General features: G+C 43.6%; 1 protein-coding gene across 2 annotated transcripts in view; it reads right to left on the bottom strand.

The window, feature by feature from the left end:
- acad9 (acyl-CoA dehydrogenase family, member 9) overlaps positions 1-24,586 on the bottom strand; it is an 80,526-nt gene that overhangs the window by 13,772 nt on the left and 42,168 nt on the right. For both annotated transcript variants that reach the window (XM_068051806.1, XM_068051807.1), the window contains exons 11-15: positions 20,404-20,523; positions 19,579-19,707; positions 10,180-10,259; positions 6,581-6,707; positions 1,993-2,070 (exon numbers count right to left, since the gene is read on the bottom strand). In XM_068051806.1, coding sequence (XP_067907907.1) covers positions 1,993-2,070; positions 6,581-6,707; positions 10,180-10,259; positions 19,579-19,707; positions 20,404-20,523 — 534 coding nt within the window. The remainder of the gene's footprint in view (positions 1-1,992; positions 2,071-6,580; positions 6,708-10,179; positions 10,260-19,578; positions 19,708-20,403; positions 20,524-24,586) is intronic.

The following is a 24,586-nucleotide window of genomic DNA, read 5'->3' as shown; positions in this document are numbered from 1 at the left end:
CTGAGGTCAATAGGAATCAGGCAGAAAACCCTCCGCTGGCTGGAGCCATACCTAACACAAAGGAAGATGGTTGTGGTTGTTGGAGATCAATCATCTGAGCTCCAGGACATCACTGCAGGAGTTCCTCAAGGTAGTATCCTGGGCCCAACCATCTTCAGCTGCTTCATCAATGACCTTCCTTCAATCATAAGGTCAGAAGTGGGGATGTTCACTGATGATTGCACAATGTTCAGCACCATTCGTGACTCCTCAAATACAGAAGCAGTATGTGTAGAAATGCAGCAAGACCTGGACAATATCCAGGCTTGGGCTGATAAGTGGCAAGTAACATTCGCGCCACACAAGTGCCAGGCAATGACCATCTCCAACAAGAGAGAGAATCTAACCATCTCCCCTTGACATTTAATGGCATTACCATCGCTGAATCCCGCACTAACAACATCCTGGTGGCTACCATTGACCAGAAACTGAACTGGAGTAGCCATATAAATACCGTGGCTACAAGAGCAGGTCAGAGGCTAGGAATCCTGAGGCGAGTAATTCACCTCTTGAATCCCCAAAGCCTGTCCACCATCTACAAGGCACAAGTCAGGAGTGTGATGGAATACTCTCCACTTGCCTGGATTGGTGCAGCTCCAAAAACACTCAAGAAGCTCGACACCATCCAAGACAAAGCAGCCCGCTTGATTGGCACTCCATCTACAAACATTCACTCCCTTCACTACCGACGCACAGTGGCAGCAGTGTGTACCATCTACAAGATGCACTGCAGCAATGCACCAAGACTCCTTACACAGCACCTTCCAAACCCACAACCTCTACCAACTAGAAGGACAAAGGCAGCAAATGCATGGGAACACCACCACCTGCAAGTTCCCCTCCAAGTCACACACCATTCTGACTTGGAACTATATCACTGTTCCTTTACTGTCACTGGGTCAAAATCCTGGAACTCTCTTCCTAACAGCACTGTGGGTGTACCTACCCCAAATGGACTGCAGCGGTTCAAGAAGGCAGCTCACCACCACCTTCTAAAGGGCCATAAGATGTGGGCAATAAATGCTGGCCTGGCTAGCGACATTCAAATCCCATGAATGAATAAAATAAAAAGAAACTGTGCATCTTTCTCTACTCTAATTTGACACCTTTTAAAAAAAAGTAAGGTGTACATTGCAGGCAAACAGAATCTCTGAGGGAGATGGACAAGGAGGAAGTAAATGAGGAGCAAGGGAGGAAGTAAATGAGGAGCAAGGGAGGAAGTGGAGGATAAGAGTGGATGAATGATCACGGTAAGTGGCAGCAGAGTAATTTTTTTTTAAATAGAGATACAGCACTGAAACAGGCCCTTCGGCCCACCGAGTCTGTGCCGACCATCAACCACCCATTTTATACTAATTCTACACTAATCCCATATTCCTACCACATCCCCACCTGTCCCTATATTTCCCTACCACCTACCTATACTAGGGGCAATTTATAATGGCCAATTTACCTACCAACCTGCAAGTCTTTTGGCTGTGGGAGGAAACCGGAGCACCCGGAGAAAACCCACGCAGACACAGGGAGAACTTGCAAACTCCACACAGGCAGTACCCGGAATTGAACCCGGGTCGCTGGAGCTGTGAGGCTGCGGTGCTAACCACTGCGCCACTGGAGACAGTTAAAAGAAAAAGAGGTGGGGTAGTGGTGAGAATGAGTAGTGCTAGTGATAGGAAGGGGAGGGAATGAGTACAATTGATGGTGGGGGAGAGAAAATCACTGCCGAGGGTAACATTTCTTCTGAAACCCCCACCAAAATGCATCCCACTTTCATTGCTTCCTTTCCCCACTGCACCATGTCACAACCCCACCACACCCTGAAATTCCAACTGAGTTATGGAATAAGGATGTAATCAAAAAACAACCTTTCAGCTTAAAACGTTCATACATTTACAGCATACTCATATTTTCTTGCCACAAATATTTTCTTCAGAATAGCAGTGTTCTACTTACCTTCCCATATCTGTACAGTAAGTTTTCCACTGAGCATCCCAAAAAATACACATTCTCCTCCATTTTTTTGGCACTCTCCTGTAGGAAACAAATTCAAATATTTCCTTTAATCAACCTTGACAACTTCGCTGCCTCCATTCCATCATCCTTAATTGTCATTATCAATTTTAAGCTGTACAAGCTGCAGTTCAGCATGGATTTGATAAAGGCAAATCGTATTTGACAAACTTGATCAAGTTCTTTGATGAAGTAACGGCATGCATTGATGTGTAAACGGACTTTCAAAAGGTACTTGACAAAGTACCAGATAATAAATTTTAGAAAAATTCAAGCCCATGGATTAAAGGGACAATGGCAGGGTAGATTCAAAATTGGCTAAGGGTCAGAAAGCAGAATAGTGAACACTTGTTTTCCACACTGGAGGAAAGCATACAGTGGTATCCCCAAGGATTGGTATTAGGTGCACTGCTCTTTTTAATATATATTGATGTCCTGGACTTGGGAATGCAGTGCATAATTTCAAAGTTTGCAGGCGTAAACAATGAGGATGACAGTAACAGGCTTCAGAAGGACCTAGACAGACTGGTAAAATGGGAAGACACATGGCAGATGAAAATTTAATGCAGAGAAGTGTAAAGCAACGTGTTTTGGCAGGCAGAATGAGGTGAGATAATATGAGCTAAACGGTACAAGTTTAAAGGGGGTGCAGAAACAGACACAGCTGGAGTACTGCGTACAGTTCTGGTCGCCACACTATAGGAAGGATGCGATTGCACTGGGGAGAGTGCAGAGCAGATTCACCAGGATGCTGCCTGGGCTGAAGCATTTCAGCTATGAAGAGAGACTGGATAGGCTAGTGTTGTTTTCCTTAGAGCAGAGAAGGCTGATTGAGGTATGCAAAATTATGAGAGGCATAGATAAGGTAGATAGGAAGAATTTCTTTTCCCTTAGTGGAGGTGTCAATAACCAGGGGGCATAAATCTAAGGTAAGGAGCAGGAGGTTTAGAGGGGATTTGAGGAAAACTTTTTTCACCCAGAAGATAGTTTGAATCTGGAACGCACTGCCTGAGGGGGTGGTAGAGGCAGGAACCCTCAACATTTAAGTAGTATTTAGATGAGCACTTGAAACGCCATAGCATACAAGGCTACAGGCCAAGTGCTGGAAAATGGGATTAAAATAGCGAGGTGCTTGATGGCCAGTGTGGACACGGTGGGTCAAAGGGCCTGTTTCTGTGCTGTATAACTCTGTGACTATGACACACCTAGGGGTGTCGGTACACAAATCTCTGAAGGTGGCAGGACAAGTTGAGAAGGCTGTTGAAAAAAAGCATATGGGATCCTTGGCTTTATTAATAGAGGAATAGAATACAAAAGCAAGAATCTTATGCTAAACCTTTAAAAAACATTGGTTAGGCTTCACCTGGAATATTGTGTTTCATTCAGGGCACCACATTTTCAGAAGGATGATGTCAAGGCCTTGGAAAAGGTACTCTGTTTTCTATCCCTTAATTAATTTTTGTATCCATGCCAGTCATACCCCTTTTATCCTATGGGCTTCAATTTTGCTAACAAGCCTAATATGTAGTATTTTATCAAAGTCCACATACACATCAACTGCACTGCCCTCATCCACCTGCTGTTAGTTCACCAAAAAACCCAATCAAGTTAGTTAAACACTAATTGCCCTTAACGAAATGTAACCATCTGGAAGAAATTGCTGATAACCCACATTCTACAACAATATGATGCATCATAGTACAAGTAGCATTCTGCCCCAAATACAGATTAATTTCTTTGGTTCAGCTGGGCACCTGTCATACGTTGGAACCCATCGCCATGCACAGAAGCAAACCAAACTCCACACAAGGAATTTGTTTGCTCAAAATGGGAAAAAGTCTAAAAAGTGATTTATAATACTGCTACATGTAATAATATTGTAAATCAATTCTTTACAAACTGATCACATTCCATAAAGCATAGAGAAAATCTCCCAACATCTCACCCATACAGCCTCTATGCCATTTGCCCAAATCCAAAAAAGTTTAAATGCAAGTTAGCAATAGCCATGGCATTGATTAGAACCTCCACAATTCAGCATGCTTCTGCATTTTAACCAGCTACATGATGGAAGTCCACTTTTAGCATGGTGGAAGGGCCGATATAGGGTACATTGTAATGTGCCAACATGGCCCTGCCTCCCACTCATTGGCTGACAGTGGTGTCAAAAGTCACTCCGCCTTTATGTTGCTCATTGCCCGAGATTAGCATAGCATTAGAATGTTAACACGCCTGCCGCACCCAAGGAGGTGTCATAAGTGCGTTGGCTGTGTTTAGTACGTGAGCACACCTGGGGTGACCCTGATCACCACCTCTCACATATATCTATTACGGTTTCATCTGTTGATTGCTCCCTGGACATTCCATCTATTTGACCTGTCCAGTTAGCCACCCCCCCCCACCACCGTCTGGATTATCTCATCTCTTCAGACATTTGTCCAAGGATGCTGAGGGAAGTAAGCGTGGAAATTGTGGAAGTACTGACCATAATCTTCCAATCCTTTTTAGATATGGAGGTGGTGCCAGAAGACTGGAGAATTGCAAATGTTACAATGTTACACCCTCTTTTGAACAAAGGTGCAAAGACAAACCCAGCTACTACAGGCCAGTCAGTTTAACCTTAGTGCTGGGAAAGCTTTTAGAAACGATAATCCTGGGACAAAATTAACAGTCACTTGGACAAGTGTGGATTAGTTAAAGGCAAATTGTGTTTAACTAACGATTGAATTTTCTGGTGAAGTAATAGCGAGGGTTGATGAGGGCAATGCAATTGATGTGGTGTCTATGGACTTCCAAAGACACTTGATAAAGTGCCACATAACAGGCTTGTCAGCAAAGTTGAAGCCCATGGAGTAAAAGTGATAGTGGTAGTATGGATACGAAATTGGCTGAGTGACAGGAAACAGGAGTAGTGGCTAACAGTTGTTTCTCGGACCATAGGAAGTACACAGCGGGGCTCCCCAGGGGTCAGTACCAGGGCCACTGCTTCTTGTGCTCTGTATTAACAACCTAGACTTGGGCGTGCAGCACACAATTTCAAAATTTGCAGACAACACAAAACTTGGAAGTGTAGTGAACAGTGAGGAGGATGGCGATAGACTTCAGGAGGACATAGGCAGGCGGTGGAATGGGCAACCATGTGACAGATGAAATTTACACAGATAAGCGCAAAGTCATACATTTTGGTACGAAGAATGATGTGACACAAAATAAAATATAGGGTGCAATTCTAAAGGGGATGCAGGAGCATATATACCTGAGGTAGAGGTGCACAAATCATTGAAGGTGGCAGGGCAGGTTGAGAAAGTGGTTAAAAAGACATGCGAGATACTGGGCTTTATAAGTAAAGGCATATAGAGTACAAAAGCAAGAAAGTTGATGAAACACTCATTCGACCTCAACTGGAATTCTGGGTACCACACATTAGGAAGGATGTGATGGTTTTAGAGAGGATGTAGAGATGATTTACAAGAATGGCTCCAGGGATGAGGGACTTCAGTGGATAGATTGGAGAAGTTAGGTTCCTCTCCCTAGTAGAGAAGGTTGAGAGGAGATTTGATAAAGATGCTGAAAATCATGAGGGGTCTAGATAGAGTACATAAAGAGAAACTGTTCCTTTTGATGGAAGTGTCGAGAACCAGAGGACACAGATTTAAGGCAATTGGCAAAAGAACCAAAAGTGACGTGAGGTTTTTGCAGTGAGTGGTTAGGATCTAGAATGCACTACCTCAGAGTATGGTGGAGACAGATTCCCATGGCTGTCAAAGGGAATTGGATATGCACCTGAAGAGAAAAAAAATTGGAAGGCCTACGTGGAAAGGTTGGGGGGAATGGAACTAACAGTGCTCTTGCAGAGAGTTGGCATGGGCACAAAAGGCCGAATGGCCACCTTCTGTGCTGGAATCATTCTGATTCTATGTTCAAGTGCAAGTTCAAATAACAGTGAACTCATCAATTGGTTAGTCCAGCTACTCACATGAGAATCTGATGGGGATTTGCCTGCTCCTCTCAGGATGCTAAGCAGCAGTCAGCATGGGCCAGAGTGCTTATTCCCTGAAAATGTTTCTCCTTTTATGATGAAAAATGAGTTCAGAATGTCTCCTTGGCTCATTTATCTATCCCTGCTTCACCTGAATTCTACACTTCATTGTTTAATGCCAGAAGAAATCAATTATAATAAACCACGGATTTACATTTTTAATAGATAATGTATATAATTGTAGACTTTGATCACCAAAACATATCAAACCTAGAATTCCATTTAATAGAACACAATTTGACCTACCCAATATTGTAAATCAGTGGATTAAATAATGGGCTTTACATTGTACAACATCTGTGTAGACCTGGGTATCTACACAAAAATTCTTAGACAACAGAACTGAAGTCTTCAACTACATAATGTGCTTAACGATCTACTCTACATGCTAAATATTGGTTCCAGTTAATGATTGAAATGCCAGATGAAAAATTACTTCTCAAAATATATCTTAAATAAAGACCAGAAATGGCAATTTATATGATTATGTACCTCCAAACTTGGGTGCACGTCACCAGTTTTGCCCGTGAGGCCGTAATCCACCTTTTTGTTAAAAACACTTCCCAATCTTTTTCCTAAAAGCTCCAATACAACTCCAATGTTTCCTTTTTTCATCTCTCTGGAAGCAAACACAAAAACCGTGACAATGTAGATCAGAATGAAATTGCACATCAGAGCTAATAAATTACTTCTGAAGTGCAGTTCCTGTTATGTAAGCAACTGAGTACAAGGACCCAACAAACTAGAAATGAGATGGATGACCAGTAAATCCATTTTGCCTGGTGGTGTTGGTTGAGGAATAATGTTTGCTAGGAGAACTTTTATGATCAGCTGAGCAGCTACCTTTAACAATGCAAAACTCACTCATTTCTACACTAAATGCCATACAAGGTATGCTCAAACTTGGGAGTAAGACTTCACCCATTGTCTTTTAGCTCAGAAGCAAGGATGCTACCAACTGAATTATTGTAAATATCACCTCTAAAGGTGACAACTTTTATTAAAAACTCTCAAATGCGGTGCATCAGTTACAGGAATCTAAAGCTGTTAACCGAGCAGGTAAAGGTGTTAACTTCTGGGAAAGAGACACTTTGTTCAATTTTAGGTTTATGGTTTGCTTCACATTTTAAGCACAAAATCTGGAGCCACATTATATAACTTTGAAATGGTATGATATAGCTGTTAGCCACAATAAATGTTATTTTTAAATTGATTTGTTCATGGGATGCGGGCGTCACTGGCTAGGACAGTATATATTGCCCATCCTGAATTGCCCTTGAGAAGGTGATGGTGAGCCACCTTCTTGAACTGCTTCAGTCCATGTGGGGTAGGTAAACCCACAGTGCTGTTAGGGAGTTCCAGGAGTTTGACCCAGCGACAGTGAAGGAATGGTGATATAAGTTCCCAGTCAGGATGGTGTGTGGCTTGGAGGGGAACTTGCAGGTGGTGTTCCCAAGCATTTGCTGTCCTTGTCCTTCGAGGTGGTAGAGGTCACGGGTTTGGAAGGTGCTGTCTTAGGAGCCTTGGCACGTTGCTGCAGTGCATCCTGAAGATGGCAATGCACTGCTGCCACTGTGCATCGGTGGTGGAGGGAGTAAATGTTGTAGATGGGGTGCCAATCAAGCAAGCTACTTTGTCCTGGATGGTGTCGAGCTTCTTCAGTGTTGTTGGAGCTGCACTCATCCAAGCAAGTGGAGAGTATTCCATCACACTCCTGACTTGTGCCTTGTAGATGGTGAACAGGCTTTGGGGAGTCAGGAGGTGAGTTACTCGCTGCAGGATTCCTAACCTCTGACCTGCTCTTGTAGCCAGGTATTTATATGGCTACTCCAGTTCAGTTTCTGCTTAATGGTAACCCCGAGGATGCTGATGGTGGGGCGAGCGTAATGCCATTGAATGTCATGGGGAGATGGTTAGATTCTCTCTTGTTTGAGATAGTCATGCCTGGCACTTGTGTGGTACGAATGTTACTTGCCACTTGCCAGTCCAAGCCTGGATTTTGTCCAGGTCTTGATGCATTTCTACACAGACTGCTTCAGTATCTGAGGAGTCGCAAATGTTGAACATTGTGCAATCATCAGCAAACATCCCCACTTCTGACCTCATGATTGAAGGTCATTGATGAAGCAGCTGAAGATGGTTGGACCGAAGAAACTACCCTGAAGAACTCCTGCAGTGATGTCCTGGAATTGAGATGATTGACCTCCAATAACCACAACCATCTTCCTTTGCGCTAGGGATGACTCCAACTACTGGAGTGTTTTCCCTCCACAACAAACCCACCCCCCACCCACACCAATTCCCAGTTTTGCTAGGGCTCCTTGATGCCATACTCTGTCAAATGCTGCCTTGATGACAAGGGCAGTCACTCTCCCCTCACCTCTTGAGTTCAGCTATTTTGTCCATGTTTGAACCAAGGCTGTAATGAGGTCAGGTGCCAAGTGGCCCTGGTGGAGCTCAAACTGAGCAGGTTATTGCTAAGCAAGTGCCGCTTGATAGCAGTCAACAACACCTTCCATCACTTTATTGATGATTGAGAGTGGACTGATGGGGCGATAATTGGTCGGGTTGGATTTGTCCTGCTTTTAGGTAAAAGGCGCTATATAAATTTCCTTCTTTCTTTTGGGCCTCCTTATCTCGAGAGACAATGGATACGCGCCTGGAGGTGGTCAGTGGTTTGTGAAGCAGCGCCTGGAGTGGCTATAAAGGCCAATTCTGGAGTGACAGGCTCTTCCACAGGTGCTGCAGAGAAATTTGTTTGTTGGGGCTGTTGCACAGTTGGCTCTCCCCTTGCGCCTCTGTCTTTTTTCCTGCCAACTACTAAGTCTCTTCGACTCGCCACAATTTAGCCCTGTCTTTATGGCTGCCCGCCAGCTCTGGCGAATGCTGGCAACTGACTCCCACGACTTGTGATCAATGTCACACGATTTCATGTCGCGTTTGCAGACGTCTTTATAACGGAGACATGGACGGCCGGTGGGTCTGATACCAGTGGCGAGCTCGCTGTACAATGTGTCTTTGGGGATCCTGCCATCTTCCATGCGGCTCACATGGCCAAGCCATCTCAAGCGCCGCTGACTCAGTAGTGTGTATAAGCTGGGGATGTTGGCCGCTTCAAGGACTTCTGTGTTGGAGATATAGTCCTGCCACCTGATGCCAAGTATTCTCCGAAGGCAGCGAAGATGGAATGAATTGAGACGTCGCTCTTGGCTGGCTATATAAATATAAGTAGTTATTGTTATATAAATACAAGTTTTTATTGTTATATGAATGACCACACCCCCTCTTTGCCTTCCTAAACACTCCTATAGCAGAGTACAGTTTTAATGAAATGCAATTTCTTAGAAGAAATGGGATTTCTGAATTTATTCAATCGGTGAAAGTTATTCAGACATTAATTCTGAAACTAACTGAAAGCTTCAATATTTTAACCCATTAAGATGCCTCAACCTCTGCAGCACTTGACATTTTCATTTGATACATCATTTATTTCAATGACTTCTCAACAGAAATGCTCTATCAGTGTCAAAAGAATTGCTTTGAGACTGTCCAAACCCATTTCACACATAACTCAGCTTTTTTTTTTGAACCCGATCATCTCTTCTACCATAGTACTGCAAAATTTCCAGTTCCATCGTCTGTCCAAGATCCAAAATTTGACCCAATCTGAACACCATACGCTTTTTTTTTTAAAAAGTGTAAATCCCAACCTAATGCTTCTCCAGGAGCCTCACTTTATTTTGCTCCACAGCAGGACTGAGCCCTGTTTTAGCTGTGCATTGATGCTGCAACTGTAGTGTAAATACAGCCTTAAATCAATCTCCAATTTCCTTTGATTACAGAATATTGGTAAAATTAATAAAACATTTAAATTTAAAATGAGCATAATTAAAGGCACTGACCCTAGGATCACAGTTCAATACGCTGATTACAATGAAGCTAGAGTCAAAGGTCTAAGTCACATCACTCATTAAAAAAAAAATCTACATAGCTACATCTCAGTAACTGGAGAAGTGTGGATTATTTTTTGGAATGTGGTTTAGGAGGAGGATATTTAGAACAAAGTGAAAAAAATGTTAGGGACAGCATACTTTATTTTTCCGGTGAGGATTTTCCCTGCATGCTGCAACCCAGTCAAGGCCACGTACATCCGTAGAATTTCATTAGTCCCCTGCAATATATGAAAAGAATGAAATCAATACATCCAAGGAACATGGAAGCTACCAAATAAATTTTTAAAAAATAATTAAACTTGTAATTATGAGATCCATTTGATACTCCAACTAGTACAAAAACACTTTATTCACAATTTAATTTGTGCAGAACACCCACCAAATTCCACAACCTGTTATTTTGTATAATCACACCCAATAATATCCAGATAGGTCAGTATACTGCAATTTAAAATGCTGCCAAACACTACAGCCATACTATTGAGCACATTGAGTAATGCACATGTTGAATAATGGCATAAATTAATATGTACATCAGTGGCAACTGCACAGAGATTTAAGTCTTCATCTGCAAGCCACTACATGAAATTGAGATTTTGGAATCTGCATTTAAAATATTAACCTCCTCTGACTTCACAAAAACACAAAGGCTGAAAAGTTGGGCTCTGTAGCACCACTACTGCTAGTGCTACAGAAGTCCAGAAGTCTTTAAATGGCATGTACTGCCCGTCAGTTCTGGTGTGGCTGACGTCGCATCCCGTGCTGGGAAAGGCACTCACGCAGGCTTGTCATGCGTGCGCCAGAAGTGTCAGGAGTGGTCAGACTGTGATGTCTGAAAGCGGTTCTAGCTGATTTGACGCATGTTATGGAAACTTGGACCACACAGGTCCAATGTACACGTGCTAATCACTCTCAGCTGAACATGCATTCAACTGCAGGAGGGGCCCACCAGTAGTGCTGTTTAAAGGGTCAGCCATCCAACTTGCAGGTGAGATGCTTCTGGCTTACTTCTGCTGTGGGAAAGTTTGTGGAAGCACAGTGGCTTGTTTTTGTAGGTCTTTTTAATGAGTCAGTGCATCCATTCAGGGAGAGGAGAGGATTTGGACACTGTCACGACCAAGGCGAGAGTAATACATGGTCAAATCAGTTCCAATACTCCACAGGTCACAGCATATTAAAGTTTTCCCACCTACTGGAAATTAGCCAAATTAAAGACTTTAACCCCCAGAATAAAACAGATCAAACGAGGTATCTTTAAACAACAAATTAACTATTTATTAATAAACTAAATCTTAAACACTATTAAGATAAATTTATGTCTAAAAACTTTATAACTTATTCTCTCTTAACCCTAATGCGCACACACATACATTCAAAAATCAATGGTTAACCAGTTTTTAAAATAATATTTCTTAGGAATAAAACAAGTAGCTGGGTTGTAAGTCCTGGTAAATTACATTCCTGGTTGGTGAGGTGTCCCAGATTAGAATAATCAGATGCCACTCGAAGTCTCCAGGTGATTCAACGACACAGTCTTTTAATAGATAGGCATTTGAAGCACTTTGGTTGCAGCAGGCGTCACACAGTTTTTTTAACAAGCAGGATAGCCACAGGCTATTTGGATTCTAAAATTGGTAGTTTTTCAATAGAAACTTTTCTGAGAATTCGAGCAAACACAAACAAACGACAGAGTCCCTCTTGAAGGCAAATGTTTTTTTTTCCAGGGGTCTTTCCCTCTCCTTCGGCAATGCAGAGCTTGAAGATAAATGTAGATTTTCTGGCTAAGAGAAATAGACAGCTACTTCCTTTGGAGCATGCTTCACAGGACTCTAGTTCAGATCGGTTGAAGCCAATCTTTATCCACAGTTAAAAGTTACAGTACATCATGTAACCTTCTCTCCCTCCTGCTGTGGCCTAGGGAACAGGTGCAACTGCTGGCACATGCTCAGTCTTAAAGGCACACAGTTTTAAACAGAGGAGAAAAAACACAGTTCCGTGACAACTCTTGTACTCACCAATTCTGCAAGAGTTATAGGGACTGGCGTTGCTGTGCCTCTGGGTCTGTAATATGACCAACAAATGAAGTAAAGGCTGCAAGAGGGGAAGCTCTACGAAAAGGAGGGCGGTTCTTCACAGAAGGCTCTACCCACCACGTCGCTAGCTGCACCTCTTCAGGAAAAAAGCACGAGGTGAATCAGATTCAACAAAAAGTGACTCATAGGTCTTTGCCACCTCCTTCAAGAGGACCTGCAGCCTCACACCAGGCAAGGATTATGCTGCCAGTGACTGTAAAGGTCACAGAGTCACATTAAACTTCTATATGACCAGATCATTCCAGGCAGGACCAGACAACAGTGAACATCTCCCAGTACACTGTCTATTTCTGTATCTGGTGATGACGGAGACCCAATATGTGAACAAAGGAGATTTCATCGTGTTCTCTCGAAGCAGAGAGCAGCAGGATGAGCGAGCTTGTGGATTTGCCAGGATAGCGGGATTCCCAATGAAGCAGGGAGCCACCAACTACAGGCGTGGTGGGGCTGGCCCCACTAAATGGGAGGGGTACAGGAACCGCAAGGGCTATCATTCCATCAATATGCAGTTGGTGTGTGACCATGCACAAACCATAATGTCAGTGAATGCCCACCACTGCCAGCAACCACAATGCTGACATCCTGAGGGTTTCTACTGTTTCCGCCATCTTTGGGTCTCAAAGAACCAGCAGAGGGTGGCTGCTCCGTGATGACGGCTAACCCTCTACACATTATTGATGATCCCCCTCCATCAACTGACTATACAGGGTCAATGGGCAGATAATGAAAGGCATGCAGCAACCAGAAACATCATGGAACAGACCATTGGCATTCTTGAGAATTGATTCTGCTACCTGAACTGCTCAGTGGGGAGCTCAACAATACTCAGCAGAGTATATTTCCAAGTTTGTGGTGGTCTGCTGCATCCTCCACATTGTGAGGGCACAGCTATTGTCACCAGGCATCTGGAGGTCATCCTGGGAGAGGGAGGTTGAGGAGGCAGCAGAGAGGACATAGCCAGAACACATTCACTTTGGACAGGTTTACCTTAGGTGAACATCCCTTCAACACCATGGCTCCCATCTTCCGCCACCTTACCACCATCCACATGGGATGCTCCTTCACAGCATCCCTTTGGTCAAGATCCTACAATAAAAACCACCAATAATAACTATTCCACAACATCTTCCCCAAAAACGCATCCACCTACCCAAACAAAAATGAACCGTCATGTGACTGCCTTTTCCTACCCTCCTGCCTTTATGCAGTGTTACCCCAGTGGCTGCAGCATGGCTGGTGGAAGGCTGTTAATTTTAAATGGGGAAAAATGTAGACCTTGTAGGAACTCAAGCAACTCTGGGCAGAGAAGGCCCAGCTTCAGACTGCACCATCTCAGCATGGGTGGCTGCAGTCTGAACTAGCTGACAGGCAACAGCAAGGGCACTGGCAGAGTGGTCGTGATGGAAGCACGAATGCGGTCATCCTGAGAGGCCAGCAGGTTTGGTCTCAACAGTGCCACTGCCACTCCCACAGGGTTGCACCTCATCAATCCTAGTAATATGCTGCAGCACAGGTTACTAGACAGCTTTGGGAGCCTGCATGCCCCTTTGAGCACGGAGATAGGCAGCCATGACTGCAACAGTCTGTGCCTGCGTGAAACAAGCATAGATCGCATGGCCTCTGTCTAAACTGCCAGTGAGATGTTGAATGCCTTCCGGCTGTGCTGCAGTGAAAGCCAAAACAGCAACTGGGAGTGCAAGTGCTGTGACTTGCTGGCCATCATTTGCATGCTAGAAAGGATGGGCTCCAAGCATTATGCGATGCTTTCTGCCACTTTGGAGCCAAACTCCTTCATACTCCTCGACAGTGACCGGAGGCTGTCTGGCAGGCCTGCCAATGCACCAAGCATTTTGGTGTGCATCATCAGTGTTCTCCTGTATGCCCATTGCAGTCTTCATCTGAATCCCCTACTCGTTTGCTACCTCAACCTCCAGTGAGCTGGCACACAGGCTACCTTTCCACTTCCTTTTGTGCAGCCCACTCATGCCCTGGTGACTCACTATGTGCTGATCCTGACTCTATACTACCCTCTAAAATTCGCACAGTGCCAATACCCGAGCTGGTGGCTGCGAGTATCAGATCAAGTGATGATGCCTCTTCATCAGTGGTGTGGTGTTGCTCTCTCTCTTCCTCCTGAGGCTGGGCATGTGGCAATTCTTGGATATCTGAAAGCAGATCAGAAGGGGAGGGTTGGGATGAAAGGAAGCAGGGGTTTGGTAGAAAGCAATAGGTCCACGGTCACACTATATGCAGTTTACACTTCGGGCCAGATAGTAGGAGAAGGGTGAGATGGGAGCTGAGAAGGGGCATAAGGCAGTAACATACGGTCATCCTCAATGCTCTCAGCAATGCCAGATGCAACAGGCTCTGTCACAACTGGACCCAGGATGCAGAGTGCCATCACCTCCATAGGGCTCAGGAGATGCAGATGTGCCTGTCCCCCACCTCTTCTGCTCTGCTCCCTTGGACTGTGTGCCACCTTTCACTGCAAGAGAAGAAAGAATGTCAGTGACTGTATTGCATTGTGTTTGGGCTGAATAGCTGGAGGTATGTGGAGGCAACAAGAGGTGAGTCTAACATCAGTGGAAGAGAAACTATTGGAAAAAATTCTGAGGGGCAGGATTAATCTCCACTTTGAGAGGCAGGGATTAATCAGGGATAGTAAGCATGGCTTTGTCAGGGGGAGATCAGGTCTAACAAATTTGATTGAATTTTTCGAGGTGACTATGTGTGTAGATGAGGGTAAAGCAGTTGATGTAGTCTACATGGACTTCAGTAAGGCTTTTGATAAGGTCCCGCATGGGAGATTGGTTAAGAAGCTAAGAGCCCATGGGATCCAGGGCAATTTGGCAAATTGGATCCAAAATTGGCTTAGTAGCAGGAGGCAGAGGGCGATGGTCGAGGGTTGGTTTTGTAATTGGAAGCCTGTGGCCAGCGGTGTACCTCAGGGATCGTTGCTGGGACCCTTGCTGTTTGTAGTGTACATTAATGACTTAGATGTGAATATAGGAGCTATGATCAAATGATACGATAACTGGTGGTGTCGTAAATAGTGAGGAGGAAAGCCTTACAATACAGGATATAGATGGGCTGGTAAGATGGGCAGAGTAATGGCAGATGGAATTTAATCCTGAGAAGTGTGAGGTGATGCATTTTGGGAGGACTAACAAGGTAAGGGAATATAAGGGATGGTAGGACCCCAGGAAGTAGAGGGTCAGAGGGACCTTGGAGTACTTGTTCATAGATCATTGAAGGCAGCAGCAGAAGCAGATAAGGTGGTTTGGAAGGCAGATGGGATACTTGCCTTTATTAGCTGAGGCATAGAAGATTAGAGAAGGAAGGTTATGATGGAGCTGTACAAAATGCTAGTTAGGCCACGGCTGTCTACAGTTCTGGCCGCCACACTATAGGAAGGGTGTGATTGCACTGGAGAGGGTGCAGAGGAGATTTACCAGAATGCTGCCTGGGCTGGAGCATTTCAGCTAAGAGGAGAGACTGGATAGGCTAGGGTTGTTTTCCTTAGAGCAGTGAAGGCTGAGGGGGGGACCTGATTGAGGTATACAAAATTATGAGTAGCATAGATAGAAAGGAACATTTTCCTTTAGCGGAGTTGTCAACACCCAGGGGGCTCAGATTTAAAGGTAAGGAGCAGGAGGTTCAGATGGGATTTGCGGAAAAATTCTCTCACCCAGAGGGTGGCTGGAATCTGGAACACACTGCCTGATGGGGTGGTAGAGGCAGGTACACTCACAACATTTAAAAATAATTTAGATGAGCACTTGAAATGCCATAGCACACAAGGCTACGGGCCAAGTGCTGGGAAATGGGATTAAAATTGTTGAATTCTAGGCAGAGGCACCTGCAATAAATATTATACGAATAACCAATAACATATAATTCTAGCTAGCAATGAAATGTTTGCAAGGCACCATGGGACTTAGCCAACTAACTTGACTACATTCCTTATAAGGGCTGATTCACACAGATTCATATAGAAAAAGGCTCATTCAGCAGAATATCTCTAATTGAGCAGCCTCTAGCAGATGCCCTTAAGGAATGCTGACAAAGATACCAGCCTGTAACAAGATTAAGGCAAGATATTATGTATATAAAAGCTATGGGCCCTGACAATATTCCGGCAATAGCACTGAAGACCTGTGCTCCAGAACTTGCTGCGCCCCTAGCCAAGCTGTTCCAGTACAGCTACAACACTGGCATCTACACTGCAACGTGGAAAATTGCCCAGGTACGTCCTGTACACAAAAAGCAGGACAAGTCCAACCCGGCCAATTACCGCCCCATCAACCTACTCACAATCATCAGTAAAGTGATGGAAGGCGTCATCAACAGTGTCATCAAGCGGCACTTGCTTAGCAATAACCTGCTCAGTGATGCTCAGTTTGGGTTCCGCCAGGGCCACTCAGCTCCTGACCTCATTACAGCCTTGATTCAAACATGACAAAAGAACTGAACTCAAGTGGTGAGGTGAGAGTGACTGCCCATGACATCAAGGCAGCATTTGACCCAGTATGGCATCAAGGAGCCCTAGCAAAACTGAGGTCAATGGGAATCAGGGGGAAAACCCTCCGCTGGCTGGAGTCATGCCTAGCACAAAGGAAGATGGTTGTGGTTGTTGGAGGTCAATCATCTGAGCTCCAGGACATCACTGCAGGACTTCCTCAGGGTAGTGTCCTAGGCCCAACTATCTTCAGCTGCTTCATCAATGACCTTCCTTCAATCATAAGGTCAGAAGTGGGGATGTTCGCTGATGACTGCACAATGTTCAGCACCATTCGTGACTCCTCCGATACTGAAGCAGTCCGTGTAGGAATGCAGCAAGACCTGGACAATATCCAGGTTTGGGCTGATAAGTGGCAAGTAACATTCGCACCACACAAGTGCCAGGCAATGACCATCTCCAACAAGAGAGAATCTAACCATCTCCCCTTGACATTCAACAGCATTACCATCACTGAATACCCCAATAACATCCTAGAGGCTACCGTTGACCCGAAACTGAACTGGAGTAGCCATATAAATACCGTGGCTACAAGAGCAGGTCAGAGGCTAGGAATCCTGAGGCGAGTAACTCACCTCCTGACTCCCCAAAGCCTGTCCACCATCTACAAGGCACAAGTCAGGAGTGTGATGGAATACTCTCCACTTGCCTGGGTGGGTGCAGCTCCAACAACACTCAGGAAGCTCCACACCATCCAGGACAAAGCAACCTGCTTGATTGGCACCCCATCTACAAACATTCACTCCCTCCACCACTGACGCACAGTGGCAGCAGTGTGTACCATCTACAAGATGCACTGCAGCAATGCACCAAGGCTCCTTAGACAGCACCTTCCAAACCCGCGACCTCTACCAACTAGAAGGACAAGGGCAGCAAATACATGGGAACACCACCACCTGAAAGTTCCCCTCCAAGTCTCACACCATCCTGACTTGGAACTATATCACCGTTCCTTTACTGTGCTGGGTCAAAATCCTGGAACTCCCTTCCTAACAGCACTGTGGGTATACCTACCCCAAAAGGACTGCAGCGGTTCAAGAAGGCAGCTCACCACCATCTTCTCAAGGGCAATTATGGATGGGCAATAAATGCTGGCCTGGCCAGCGTCGCCCACATCCCATGAATGAATAAAAAAAAAATACACAAGACCCAAGGACGTTAGATAAGGGGGTTTGGAAGACATCATGAGTTCATGAGCAACCCCCTAACTGTCCATGAGCTGGTCACGCAGTCCCCCAATGCCTGGTACCTAATTTCATTGGTTCCACTAATCAATGTATGTAATCTATAATCACTATGATTGGACCGTGCCCAGCCAGGATGGGCTGAGTAACTGTTTGAAACTGTATAAGTATTGATGATTTTCCTTTGTTCGGTGGAGAGGAATCTGGATTGCCCAGTGACCTGCTCCCTGCCAGCGTAATGCAATAAACTGTTTGACGTTTGGAGCAGACCCAAGTGTCAAGTGATTCTTTCAAATTTGATAGATGCTTGATGGCCGGCATGGACACAATGGGCCGAAGGGCCTTTTTCTGTGCTGTATAACTCTATGAAGATGACATCATTGGAAGATGAGATAGAGTATCTGAATGAGAGTCCTGGCTCCTAGGGACTGCTGATGAATGAGTGATATGGGTGTGGTGTATTGAGCAGCATGACAGATTGTTGCGGTGGATATGATGTCACGTGAAGCTACATTCATTGACCTTGACCACCTGCATGATGTCACTGAACTACTTGCGGCACTACTGTCAGGTCCTCTGGGCATTGACCTTACTGGTCTCCTGTTCCCATTCCCTTCAGAGGGCGTTCCTTGATGGCCGCCTGCCACCCACCGCCCCTACTCCCAAGAAGCATGGCCTCTCTATTCCTGTCAACCTCCACGACGAAGTCTAAGCGCCACATCTGCATACCTGTGAGCTGTTTCTTTACCCTGCTGCTCCATTTGCTTTGCCTCAAATTGCAGACATTTGCAGTACTGGCAGTCCATGCAACTTCTTTTTAAGCGCTCGAGGCCAGCTGGAGCATTTGCTAGCCTCACGTGCTGCTTTGCCACCCACCCCCCCGCCCCCTTCCCTGTTCAGCCAGCCAGCAGCATCGGTCCCACTCAGTTGAATGCTATAATCAGGCAAATGAGGAAGCAACATGATGTTGTGTGCTGTCTGCCTCAATGGGACCTGCGCGGGCAGACTGCGAATCGCAACCCTTGCGCTGAAAACGGAAGCAGACGAATTTTTAGCCCAGTGTTTCCATGCCTCTTGAAGCCTGTTTGTTGCATTGATACCAGAACTGTTTCATCACAGGTCAAAACTGTACAGCTTTAGAGCACCCATGTTTCTATCCGCAGATTACAAGCCTGTTGAATAAACAATGGAGGGTATTATGTTTCTCAGCAAGAGATATTTAATGAACTATAGAGATTTGAACATATTGCAGGCTGCCAGGCCTTATCAAAAAGAAGTGTAATTATGCTTGATGTGGGAGAAATGAGACTTTATTAAAAAACAAGGAAAAGGCAGAATTGAGGTTCTTCACCCAATCACAGCACTGACTTAAAATTTTTTTTTAGCAGGTTTGTCACAAGAGTTGTTTGCAAAGATATCTTTGAATCTATAAGCATAATTATCACTATAGACTGTGACAAGGCAAACTGAAGCTAATTAATGTTAACATCTGAAATAACAAATGCATTTTAAAAACCACTTTATCCTATCCAATTTAGAAATCTAAGATCTGCTCAATTCAGTACAACTATAGATAAAATTCAGTAAAGTTACAACTTGTTACCTTATATTTGATGCAAAGATTTAAATTGGCTAAACATAATTGACTGGCTAAGTGCTACCTAACCATTTGCAACACGTTAAGCTGTCAATTATCATCACCATTAAATTTAGTATCCAATCTATTGAAGTTTTGGCTTACCTCAAAAATCAGAAGAATTCGGCTGTCCCTGAGGAGTCGTTCATAGGGATAATCTTTCATATAGCCAAGGCCTCCCAGTATCTGCAGTGCTTCGCTAATGCATACCCAGGCACCTTCAGAACTGTAAACCTAATCGATAGACTGACTCAGTTAGAAATCATCAGGATTAGACACATTGCATGAATAATGAAATTAATTAGATAACAGCAGCAAGGAATTACAAGATTAAAAATAATTGCAATTTGCTGGCACTTTGAAGAAATTGTGACCATAATAAATGATTACCAGTATGGTTCTTTGTAACATTTTATGTTTTTTAATTTTAAAAAAGCACTTATGGCAAGACACACAGCCACCGTACCACATACAGTAAGCAATGCAGACTCAATTATGTAGGTACAAGTTTGTGATGTGATTATAAAATAGCAACACTCCAGTTCAGTATTTCATTACCAATAGCTGAAAAATATCATTTCCTGTGATCAGTTGCCAACAGGAAAATGGTAGGAAAGCAATATTTTTCCCAACAGTTGTTTGGGGCCTGGTGAGGACCATGTTATTTAAATCCACAGTTGTTTAATCCAGTTTATATAGTTCACATTTTGACATTACATAGAGTTGATATTTTACAGGTCTACACATCATTTCTGAATATTGACATGTAGTAAATTTAATTACGCATGTTCTGAAATCTAACTTAATCTTCAAGTAAAACGAGACACACTTTTATATAACGCAGTTCCTCCTCCTGCTCAAATGTCACAAATCACAAATGGAATCATCTAAACTAGTTCCATAAAAATATTTTAAATTTCAGTTCACTACCTTCACCATGGCTGCTTCTACAGAACAATCTGGCTCTCCTGGCCGGTCCATCATTCCTGCAGTCAAGTAAGCCATGCTCTCCATTACATATGCTTGCATCGCCATCAGTGTAAATTTCTCCTGAAAGAAACCTCGACAGTTAAATACATGAAAACTGCCTAGGAAACTAACTCATATCATCTTCTGGTACACCAAAACACTGCTCCTACTGCTCATAATTGGCAAAACACGTGGTACTAATTTTAAACTATGTTCAGAAATTAGTTCAAAAATTCAAATAATCGATTCAAGAACTATAGGTATTTTAAGATAACCAAGTATCTCAGTCCCAAGATGTTTGAAGCAGTTCTAAGAATTTTGATACAAATTGTATAATGATTCACATTTACTCAAATATTTGTGAGAAGTAAATTTAATCATCTTAAACAGCAATTGGCTACAGGTTTTTGGATTGGCTACACAACAGTATAAGGTAATTATGTTAGAGAAATCTACTAGCCTGTTTGTGAAGAAGACACTGAGACTAGGATGCTCTGGTGTAGATTGTTTATTGCTTGTCACAGAGCTTACTTCTGCTCTCCAAACACCACCACCAGCCAGCTGGCTGGCTCTTTATATATACACACACTTGAATACAATTAACTAATTAACACCCAACACCTGTTCACCCTATTAACTTGAGCTACCAGGTATTTATCACCCATGAACAGAACTTCAGACCCCAACAGATTCCCCCTTTTTTCTTTAAATACATTTTTTATATATGAAAAATAAATAAAAAACAAATACACATTTTTCTTTACATTATTTATCATTAACTTTCAACAGCACCAGCCATTAACATGCTGTATATTCCCCACCTTTAAAAAAACTTGTTTAAAGAAAAAGCAACTTAGCGTAAAAAAATGTTTCCAAGTTTTCCTAACTTATAACACAAGATGGCCCACTTAGAGGACATCCAACAATTTTTTCGAACAAGCACCTCTTAGTAAAACAATCTGACAACTTGCGTCAACCCATTTTATTTTGGAAACTTCTTTTCTTTCCAATATTTTTTTTATACTCGCAAGATCAATCCTCAACTCTTCTCTATGACGCTGTTTGTCGCATGGACATTGTCCCAGAGAGAAGGATTATCTATGTAGCATTCTATCGGAAAGCTTTTCTCTGATTGCCCCTTATACAAGAGTTCCTTTAAAATACATACCCGTATCGATCGCTTCAAGTATCTCAGCAACTAAGGTGCTTTTAACTATCCTCTTTATTTTCTTCAATTCCCAGGCTAACAGACAACATTGATCATTTCTTCCCACCAAAAATATAATGAACCCTGCTGCACTCGAATAACCATCAGGAAGATTAGCATGTGAGGCGTCACTAAAAATGACAAATTTCATCTCTTCTGGGTCACCCAATGCAGGAAATTGGAGTGTATATTTATCAAAACTCAATCTCTTCAATGTCTTACTTGTTTTCAGCACTTCCCCAACAGTATGTTTCAGCATGGTGCTCATTTCGAACACATCATAGCAAGCATCTGGCCTAGTTTGTAAGCACAAGAAGTCCAACTGCCCTATTAAGCTCCTTAACTGGTCTACTTCTTCCTTGGTTGCAGAGACTTCCTTTTGTGAGGACCTGGCCGATTTATTGGGAGCCTATTAACATTCTCTAGGCAAGACTGTTGATTTAGGGTCACCCCCAACTTAGTCTGCCTAATGTTCAACCCTATATAATTAAAAGTTCCGGAAGCCTGACTTCCAACTTTAAATTCCTGCAGAACTTCATCTACCACAAATTTCTCAAATGTCTCAGATCCTCCCCACAGAAAATCATCCGCTAGCTTTTCTTCATAGTACTAATAAAACATTGCCGATCCACCTTTAGTTGAATACAACCAGCTTTTAACAGATGGACCTGACTGAAAAATACCACACCCTGGATGTATCATTTAGCCCATAAACACACTTGTTTAGCTTCCATAATTCCCCTTCTATATCTCCAGCTTCTTTGGTGGCTTTAAAAGACTTCCCTTTGAAATTTGTCCCCTTGCAAAAATGCTTTGATGTCAATGACTTACTTTCCCGCGAGTGTCGCTAAAAGGGCTAGGAAAATCCTCAAACTTGCTTTTCCTTTCTGGACTAAACTACTCGACCTGTCCCTCCTACAACCAGACTTCCTTTCACAAGTTTGTGACCTTTTCCTTGGACAATGATCATCTCCAGGCCCACTGTCTGAACTTACACTACATTTTCAGGCCTTCCACATTTTCACTTCCTTCTGCCAATTTATCAATCTGATATCCTGTCCTTTGTCTTGCACATTCAGCCAATGTTTGTATTTCCCTGTGGCCTTTCCTGCCCTTCCTATAAATGGTGGCCTCCCCTCCATTCACTAGTCACTTCTGGCATATATGTCACTCTAGTCCCAACTTTTGGTAGTTGACCTTTGGGATAAATGGCCTTATCTGGATCGTCACCATCACTTGGTCCACTCTCAGTCAGACCATTATCTGCCACAATCTGTTGTGCATGCCAAGTACATGGTGCATCATCAGTGTCCATCATTTGTTCAGATTCTGTCAATGTATAATCAATGCCAATAAGCCATGAGGAAAGTACTCTGTTTGGTTGCCATGTTGCAAAATTACAGTTTTGCCATCAGTGCCTATCATTCTTTCTGCCCTTCTCTTTTGTAATACATCATAACCCTGGAATCAAAATTCTTTTCTGATGGCCTGATCCGATACCTCAAAGCTTTCCTGATTTTTTCTGAAACCTCCACCTTAATAAATGCTCCTCTTGTTATATGCATGGCATTCAAATGTTCTGCAAAAACTGAACTAATTGCAGTAATTTCCTGTAAAGGTGAAGGGTAGGACCAACAAGTCCAGGGAACTCTGGATGTCAAGGGATATAGAGGATTGGATGAGAATTGGATAAGGAAAGAAAAGGAGGCTTATGGCAGATTCAGAGGGCTGAAAACAGTGGAGGCCCTTAAGGAGTATAGAAAGTATAAGGGGGTACTTAAAGTAATTAGTAGAGCGAAGAGTGACTGGGCGAGATAAAGGAAAATCCCAAGGCGTTTTACAAACATATTAAGGGCAACAGTACAGCCCATTTGGGACCAAATTGGCAATGTGTGTGGAGCCACAGGACGTAGGTGAGGTTTTAAATGATTACTTTCATCTATGTTCGCTATGGAGAAGGACGATGTAGATGTAGAGATCAGGGAGGGGGATTGTGATATACTTGAACAAATTAGCATTGAAAGGGAGGAGGTATTAGCGGTTTTATAGCGGGCTTAAAAGTGGATAAATCCCCAGGCCCAGATGAGATGTATCCCAGGCTGTTATGTGAAGCAAGGGAGGAGATTGCAGGGGTTCTGACACAAATTTTCAAATCCTCTCTAGCCACAGGAGAGGTGCCAGAGGATTGCGAATGTGGTGCCATCATTCAAGAAGGGTAGTAGGGATAAACCAGGTAATTAAAGGCCAGTGAGTCTATCAGTGGTAGTGAAACTATTGGAAAAGAATTGTGAGGGACAGGATTAATCTCCACTTGGAGAGGCAGGGATTAATCAGGGATAGTCAACATGGCTTTGTCAGGGGGAGATCATGTCTAACAAATTTGACTGAATTTTTCGAGATGGTGACTAGATGTGTAGATGAGGGTAAAGCAGTTGTAGTCTACATGGACTTCAGTAAGGCTTTTGATAAGGTCCCGCATGGGAAATTGGTCAAGAAGGTTAAGAGCCCATAGGATCCAGGGTAATTTGGATCCAAAATTGGCTTAGTAGCAGGAGACAGATGGTGATGGTCGAGGGTTGTTTTTGCGATTGGATGCCTGTGACCAGCGGTGTATTGCAGGGATCAGTGCTGGGACCCTTGCTACTTGTAGTGCACATTAATGATTTAAACATGAATATAGGAGGTATGACCAGTAGGTTCTGAGATGACACAAAAATTGGGTGTTGTAAATAGTGAGGAGAAAAGGCTTACATTACAGAATATAGATAGGCTGGTAAGATGGGCAGAGCAGTGGCAAACAGAATTTAATCCCGAGAGGTGATGCATTTTGGGAGGACCATCAAGGCAAGGGAATATACAATGGATGGTAGGACCCTAGGAAGCACAGGAAGGTCAGAGAGACCTCGGTGTACTTGTCCATAGATCACTGAAGGCAGC

This window comes from Heterodontus francisci, chromosome 19 (assembly GCF_036365525.1).
Source record: "Heterodontus francisci isolate sHetFra1 chromosome 19, sHetFra1.hap1, whole genome shotgun sequence".
In the NCBI taxonomy this organism is placed as follows: domain Eukaryota; kingdom Metazoa; phylum Chordata; class Chondrichthyes; order Heterodontiformes; family Heterodontidae; genus Heterodontus; species Heterodontus francisci.
This window is presented reverse-complemented; position numbering and strand designations above follow the sequence as displayed.